The sequence below is a fragment of the Leucopleurus acutus genome (genome assembly GCF_964270905.1).
Source record: "Leucopleurus acutus genome assembly, chromosome: 16".
Classification (NCBI taxonomy): Eukaryota; Metazoa; Chordata; class Mammalia; order Artiodactyla; family Delphinidae; genus Leucopleurus; species Leucopleurus acutus.
In genome coordinates this window covers 87,534,747-87,542,833 of record NC_139158.1, presented here as the reverse complement: position 1 = coordinate 87,542,833, position 8,087 = coordinate 87,534,747, and the positions used below count along the sequence as shown (strand labels likewise).

Genomic DNA, 8,087 nt, shown 5'->3' with positions numbered 1-8,087 from the left:
AAACACCCTTATTTCCAGGGGGACAAAATCACCAAAAGCTGCTGCCCACAGGACCCCAGGCCCAGCCGCTTCCTCCCCGGGGACCCTCCAGGGTGGATCTGGGGTCAGAACAGAGACCCCTTTGAACGTGGCTTTGTCACTGATTGTATCTGATGCTTAGAAAATTGGTTTTAATGTTTCAGGGGAGGGAGGGGTTTCCAGCCGCTCACCTGTGGGTCAAGTGAGCCCCCAGGTATGGGCGTGACCTTGGCAGCCCTGCACCCTACCCTGGAGGAGCCGACACTGGCAGCGCTCGGGCACCCGGCCTGCCGTCCACACTGATTCCAGGGACACAACAGGGCCGCTGTTCCCTTCTGTGCACATGGCAGAGGAGCTCGCCCAGACCCCCTGCTCCTGCCCCGACTCGTCAAGAAACCAGAGGCTGTTTGGGAGCCACTTTTATTGTACTGTCGCTTTGCCCCGGACGGCGGCACTCACGCCGCTGGGTGATATATACATATACACATATGTACACACACTGCCCACACCTACAGCAGAGACGACGCCAACCGTGCTGAAAGGACAGTAAAAATGTAGCTTTTGCCAATTCCACAGGAGAAGGGGTCACAACCAAAATAACAAAACAGGCGAGTCCCGTGTCACAGGGGCTCACAGCTCAGAACGCTGGGAAAGGAGTGACATCAGTCACTGTTTCACGCCCCTCACCACCACCGCCGCCCCCCGCGCTGTCCCCCTGGCGGGATGTGCTGAGAGCCAGGGAAGAACGGACCGGGCCCCTCCAGGGAGAGCCCACGAGCCGGTGCCCGCCCCCCTCACAGGTGGTCTCACACCAGGTGCCACGGAGGCTGCCCGTCTCCCCAGCGGGCACGGCACAAGCTCCCCTGGAACAGACCGCCCGCGGTTAGAATACGCCAGATGGTCCCGGCAGGGCCCCTCCCCAAGCAGGAGCCCTGTGGACACAGCACGCCCAAGCGGCCCCAGTGGACACAGCACGCCCAAGGGGCCCCAGCGGAGCTGGCTGCTCGACTCGTCGGAGAAGTAGGAAAGCTCACGCACGAGCGGTAACGTCTACAGCAGGTTGAAAACAGAAAAACGCCCAGAAGGGACAAGAGACCACGTCACCAAGCGAAAACAGAAATGTACGCGCGGCAGCTCCCGTCTGCACCCTGCAGCCTCTCCCACACTCCCGGCAGGCCACAGGCGGGCAGTGCTGTCAGAGCCTCAGGGCACCCAGCACTGGCCTCGGTGGCCCTGGAGCGAGGGCCGAGGCGCTCCTGTTCCCATCACAGCAGGAGAGGGTTGTCCCCTCCGTGCACGTGAACAGAGGGCCCTCCAGACACAACACCCCGCTCACCAGGGAAGCAGATGGGCCACACAAGGAAAAGGGAAATGCAACCAGGGACCTAGGTCTTCAGTCAGCGGGAGGGCCTGAAAGCACAGACAGGGAAGTCTTTGAAAGGGTTTCTGCCTCCAAGTCAACAAAGTGGACGTGCGTCGGGGTCAGGGTCGGGGTCAGGTGCGGGGGCATGGTCCAGGCCCTGCGCCTGGCCCCGGGGTGCCCAGCCCTCGCGGAGTCATCAGCTTCGCCTTGAGGATTGTTCTCATCACCGTCACGATTTGTTTAGTTTTTACAAATTCTACAGGAGACTGGGTTCAACAAACCTCCGGACCTGCCCCTCTGGCCTCCAGGGGAGCATCACGTTTCTAGTGGACGATCAGAAAGATTCGGGAACCAAAAGACCCGGCAGAGATCCGCCCTGACCTGCGTGACGCGCCTCGGAGTTTTCTGCCCACGAAGCACTGACACGGTCACTGTGGAAGGCGGCTGCCTACCTGAAGCCCAACCTCTGAACTTCGTGCTTGGCCGCTCTAGGGAAAAACAACTCATTTCCTAAAGTTATTTCCAGAAACGTCAGGAAGGCCGACTAGAGCCTGCTCTCAGGCTGAATTCTTGCTGGCCTGGAATTGGCACCTAAGACTGTCCTAGTGTCTGGCCTCCTCCCTGCTCCAGGGCAGGTCAAACAACGGATTTCTTGTCCTTCTGAGAAGCCGGATCTCAGCAGATTATTCCTCATTTAACATCAGCGCAGACCTCCCCTCTTGCTGACCGTCTTCGTGATTGTTTTCAAGGGCAAAACCCCAAACAAAACGGAACCCACAAGTGCCCACGGACCTGGTGCCTGCAGAGCCGGACGCTCACCCCCCACAGCACCGTGAGGGCAGCGGGCAAGCCGGGGCCTGGGCGGGGCTGGGGTGGGGTGGTGGTAGTCAGTGGCTCGGGAAGGTGTCCTGGTGCGTCTGACCTCCTTGCGTGCTGCCCCTGCCCCACGGCCTTCCCTACGGGACATTCCGGAGGAGCCCAGCAGTCGTGAGGTGCATGATGGGAAACCAGACCCACTTGGGCCACGCAGGTCCCGGGGCAGGTGCTGGTCTGCACGGGCCCAGCACAGCCACGTCTCCAAGTCCTCAGAGCAGGGGCCACCCACAGGTCTGGACGCGGACAAGACAGACTGGCTTCCAACAGCCCACAGACGGTGCACGGACAGAGGTGAGCGGGGCTTCTGTGGTCTGGCTGCGGGCTAACGAGCCCAAGGGCACCAGGGCCACTTGGGGACCCAACCCTCTGCCCTGAGTGTGCCTTTGGTCCAGCTGGTCCTTTCTCCGTGAGCCCAACGTCTCTAGCTCTGCCCAAACCAGCAACGACAGCCAAAGGGAGCAGTCGGAGGAAAGCGGGGGGGTGAGAGCTCTGGGAAGCACAGAGGGGAGGGCTGTGCAGCCCACTCACCACGGGCAGCCTGGACTCCCAGCCCCTCTGACCACCACTAATTGGGCCGCTGCTGCCATCTGTGGTTCTTAGAGGTTCAAAGAGCATTACCAAGAGGCCAGGTGGGCCTGAAGGAATGTGGAGGACGATGCAGGGAAGGGGAGAGTGGAGGCTGCGGAAGGGGCCCCATCCATCCAGCTCATGGCCTGGGGACGTGTGGGAACGTCCCCACCCCGGGAGGGAGCACACTCGAAGCACGGGGGCCTCAGGTCAGACATGAGAAACAACTGCTACAGGCTAAGCAGACGAGGTGAACGGGTCCCGCACAGACTGTCCTTGGTACGAATGCCACAGAAACGCCCCGGCGCTGGGAGAGTGGGCCCAGCTCCTTCCTGGCAGGTGAGTCCAGAGGCCCTGCCTGTGGCCACATGGTTGGCAGGCACGGGGCAGGGAGCAGACCCCACGGCTCCAGCCAGGCAGCACCTGCCTCAGGCCCCCATGGGCACGGGGAACGGAGCCCGAGCCCGCCTGACCGCGAGGGACCACACGGGCCGTCCAACCGCTGCGTCGACCTGCCCGAGAGCCCTGAGGCGGCCCCACGTCCGGGGAATGCGGCCTGGCCGCAACACGCTCACAATACAGACAGACATGGAACGTAACCCTGCACATGCTATTAAAAAAGGGAACAACAGAAGAAGAAGACCGTAGCTAAACTGCTTTAAACACTGCATGCTACGCACTTCGTGTGTCAGGGATCGGCGGGTGAGCGGGCACAGAGGCGGGCTGGCGCTGCCCTCCCGGGGCCAGGGCGGCTCCCGCCCCACCTCTGGGACTACAGTCCATGATTCTAAGGTCGAGTGGCTGGGTGCTGACTGACCCTCGAATCACAGCTTCTCCTGAATTTAGTTGAACCCATCAGTGTGATAGCTGGGGTGGGAGTCGGCTGTGAGCTGGGTGGTCTCCGTGGCGGACGCCGGCTGGACGACGATCGGCGTGTCTGCGGCCTCTGAAAGCAAGCGACGCGTGGCCTCAGGTCGGGCCAGTGGGCCTCTCGGCCCCTGACACCGTCTCTGGGCGACACGCTCGGCCACCTGGTGGCTCGACCGGGGTCGGAGGTCGTAAGACAAGCGCCCAGGGCGGGGCGAGGCTGCCAGGACCTCTGCCCCACACGACCTTCGTCAGCGGCCTCGGCCCTCGGCCCTCGGCCCTCCCCGCCTACTCAGCTACCAGAGTCCGCGGCGGGGACAGCCCTCCGCGCCTGCTTTACCTCCGGCGTCCACGTTCACACCTCAACCGTCCCGCCGCCACCACAAACACTCCCGCACAGTGTCAGTGCCCTCCTGTTTGACGAGACAGGGCGACACGTTCAGGGCCCGCTCCGGCCCCGCCCCTCACGCGCGCCCCGGGCGGCGGGCACACTCACCCCTCTCGTCGGACTGCAGCTGCGCTTCCAGGTCCTCGGGGGACACGTAGAACTCGGTCTCCTCGCCCTCAGGCGCCTTGGGCTTGCACTTCCCGCAGCAGCAGTTGAAGCAGCAGCAGAGGCAGCAGCAGCAGTAGCAGCAGGTGAGGAGCCCGCAGAACACAAACAGGGCCTGTGGGCAAGGGGACGTGGTTGTGCGGCGAGGCCGGGATGCAGCTCTCAACCTGCGCCCACCCCCGACCCCCGCCAGGGTCACAGAGGGGTCCTCACACCAGCAGTGGACTCTTTTCCAGATCAAGGAGAATAAAGAAAGCACTGAACACGGGGACAGAAGGGCAGGAAGGAGGAGACCAGCTGCGTAAAGAAGGGTAACTCCTGAGAGGGGAGGAGGGCTGACTGGCCGCTGCCAGACAGGCTTCCAACAGCTCAGCGCCCTGCAGTGAGCCACACCCTCGGGCCTCACACGACAGATGCTTTGGATAGAATCAGGAAACCAGGTAATGTTACAATATAAAACAATAATATTTTTTTCAGAAGTTTCTCAAGCTAGATATTTCTAACAAGTTTTCCCTAATCACAAAAATAAATCTATCCACAAAGTGATGAAAAAGTTCATTTCCTATTTCTACCACAGTGACTCACGAAAGAAAATGCTGTGGACGTCACCACTCGGCACAGACCTTGCTCTGTGCGCGCGGGCTGGACGCAGGCAGGCCACAGGCCAGCTACAATCTGCTGGGACCGGGCCTTTGCCCGTATCTATGGGGACGAGGAGCCCGCCACGTGCCCAGATCTACCTGGCGGGATGCGAGAGTGGGAGCTGCGCCCTCACCTTGGCCCACCAGCTGGAGAGCACGAAGTAGGTGTTCACGTTCTCCTCCCCGAACTGCTCGGCCACGTAGAGCCCCAGCGAGCCGTACTTGTCGTAGATGTTTCTTTTCGTGGAGTCCGTCAGGATGGCGTGGGCGTTGTTGATCTCCTTAAACTTGTCTGCGGCCTCTGGGTTGTCTGGGTTCTTGTCAGGGTGATATTTCAAGGCCAGCTTCCTGCAAACCAAAGCCATCTGTTGGTCTCACGTCTCACGCTCATCCACCGGGATGGAGGGCCAGCAGAGGAACGTTTACCCGTCACCACCTCCCTTTCCAGCCGGCCACAGAACTAGAGAACACCAGGCTCAACAGCAATCTCTGCAACTGTCTAAGGGCAAACCTCCCGTGCTGAGCCATCCACAGAGCAGCAAGTACCCGGGTGAGAGCTGACCTGCGGGCGCTCCCAAGAACTTCCAACCCCGCTGCTGCCCTCTAGCGTCCTGACTGTACATTTGCCAAATGGAGGGACAGGCAAGGAGCGTGCAGCACAGGCATTTTATTGTACTGATAAGGAGATAAGCTGAGAACACAGAGGACTGTGTCAACTGTCTGCACCAACGACAGTGTCGGTCTCTGGCAGCTGCTCAGGGACACCGCAGGGGAAGGGCAAGCTCAGCCATGCGGGAAGGCTCCCCCGGGAGGTGAGACCCTGCCACCACAGCTCAGCACATCCAGGCCTGCCCCCCCCACCCCCCCCCACCCCCGAGCCGTCTGCTCCAGGGTAGGGAGTGTGCATGACCCCACACACTGCTATTGTTTTGTTTTTGTTGCCAAGAAAACATTAAGGTAATAATCATAAGCTATACGGGGACACACTACACACACAAAGATGCAGTGGAAGGGCTACCAGTGAAACAGCGAGTAGGCGAGTAGGCCGGGGAAACACGCGCAGATAAAAGACAGGAGGGGCGGGAGCCGCCCGCCCCGGGCCCAGGCCTCTTACCGGTAGGACTTCTTAATGTCATCCGAGGTTGCATTCTTGTCCAGCCCCAGAACGTGGTACAGGGATTCCCCAGAGGTAGAGAGGGAGCGCTGTCTCTGGTCTGCCATGGCAGGCTAGTCTACAAGGAGAACGCAGAGGAGACGTCAAAAACTACAGATAAAATTTAAGTGTGTGTTTTGTAGTCCCTTGGGCAACCTCTAAATAAAGACGTAAGGAGGCAAAGCTACAAAGCTGAAGGGAAAATGAAAATGAATCTCTATAGACTAAAAACTCCATTAAGAGGAAGAGATTGTCAAAATGGATAAAAAAATGCAAGACCCAACTAGACACTGTCTGCGAGAGACACTTTAAAAACAGAGCCTCAAAATACATGAAGCCAAGTGCTGACTGAAATAAGGGGAGAAGCAGACAACTTCACAGTCACAAAAATCTTAACAGCCCTCTCTCAGAAACTGACAGGACACACACACAAAATCAGGAAAAATACCGACGGTCTAAAGAACACTATCAACCACCATGACCCGATTACCTCTATGACACCCGCATCCACAGAACTTACACTTTTTAAAAATCACCAAGACATACCACACGATGGGCCATAAAACAAGTTTTAACAAACTTAAGTGGACTGAAATCATACACGGTGTGTCCCCAACCCTAACAGATTAGAGACCCAAAAGGAAAATACCTATGAAAACCTCAGGTGTTTAAATATTAAACGATACACTTCTAAATAACATGCAGTTCAAAGAAAAGAGGACAGACATAATTTCTAAACTCATTACTGATCTAATAAACTGTATGTAATTACAGACTACTACTTAAAAATAAGTTGATATATTCATAGTGGCCAAAACTCAGAAGCAACCAGGATGTCCTTCAGCAGGTGACGGATAAACTGTGGTGCACCCGGACAGTGGAATATTATTCAGCAAACTTGTGTTTTCCATGAAAAGACATGGAAGAACCTTAAATGCATTTAAGTGAAAGAAGCCAATCTGAAAAAGATACAGACTATGATTCCAACTCTGACATTCTGGAAAAGACAAAACTATGGAGACAGTAAAAAGATCAGTGTTTGCCAGGGGTTGGGAGAGGGAGGGATGAACAGGCAGAGCACAGAGGATTTTTAGGGCAGTGAAATTATTCTGATACTACAACTGCAGATACATGTCATTATATGTTTGAAAAACCCCACAGAATGTGCAACACCAAGAGTGAGCCGTGATGTAAACTACAGGCTTGAGTTACTCTGTATCAATGCTGGAGCATCACTCAAAACAGTGCGCCACACCAATGCTAACAGACTGTGAGACTGGGGCGGGCAGGGAGTACAAGGGAACCCTCTGTACATTCTCCTCAATTTCTGCGTAAACCTAAAACTGCCTTAAACAATAGTTCTGCTGTCCTCAGAGACTGAGATTACACTAAGCTGTGAAGAAAAAGGGGCACAGAAGGATAAGACAGTCTCTGGAAATCACTATCTGAGCAGTGAAGTTGTCAACGAAGCAGACGGGTACAACGGTATGCCTGAAACGGCTGAAGGCCAGAGCACAGAGAAGGCACAGTTTAGGAAGCGTCTGAACAGAACCAGCACAGAGAAAACAGAAAATGAGAGAATCTGCCAGGCAGGAATTTGAAAGGCAAAGAATACAGGCAACTGAGAAAAAACAGTCAACTGAAAACAAAACTAGAGCTGAAAGAAAACACAAGTGTGCAAACTGAGGCCCCTCCAGGTAGAGCACCAAGGCCATACTTCTACATCCTGGGCGCTAAGAACTTCCCCAAACAAAACACGTTTCGAATTCTAAGAAGAAAGGAGCTTCACCTTAGGATTCCACTATCAACAAAGTGTAAAGTCAGAAGAACGTATAAACGCAAGAGTCTGGGAAAAGTACTGCTCGCGCATCTTCAATGAAACAATGATCTGAGGAGTATTTCAACAAAATGTGGAAAGAAATCAAGAAACAGGAAAAGATGTGACAAGAGGAGTGGTGGTGTCCCGGCCTGCGGGGGAGTGGCCCAGGCGTGCCCCCTCCTGCAGGTGGCATGGTCACTTCTGATCACCACACAGGACACACACATGAA

The 8,087-nt window shown here is 56.4% G+C and overlaps 1 protein-coding gene across 2 annotated transcripts in view; it reads right to left on the bottom strand.

The window, feature by feature from the left end:
- Nucleotides 1-816: 816 nt before the first annotated feature.
- The window catches only part of DNAJC5 (DnaJ heat shock protein family (Hsp40) member C5), a 30,070-nt gene continuing 22,799 nt past the window's right edge, over nucleotides 817-8,087 (bottom strand). The window contains exons 2-6 of one of the 2 annotated variants that reach the window (XR_014326805.1): nucleotides 6,000-6,117; nucleotides 5,020-5,233; nucleotides 4,188-4,359; nucleotides 4,032-4,104; nucleotides 3,685-3,770 (exon numbers count right to left, since the gene is read on the bottom strand). Coding sequence is in view for 1 of the 2 variants with exons in the window: in XM_082856377.1 (XP_082712503.1) it covers nucleotides 3,667-3,770; nucleotides 4,188-4,359; nucleotides 5,020-5,233; nucleotides 6,000-6,106 (597 nt within the window). In the remaining variant the exon portion in view is untranslated. Of the gene's footprint in view, nucleotides 3,771-4,031; nucleotides 4,105-4,187; nucleotides 4,360-5,019; nucleotides 5,234-5,999; nucleotides 6,118-8,087 lie in introns of both variants that reach the window. The other variant, XM_082856377.1, reaches the window with a different exon arrangement.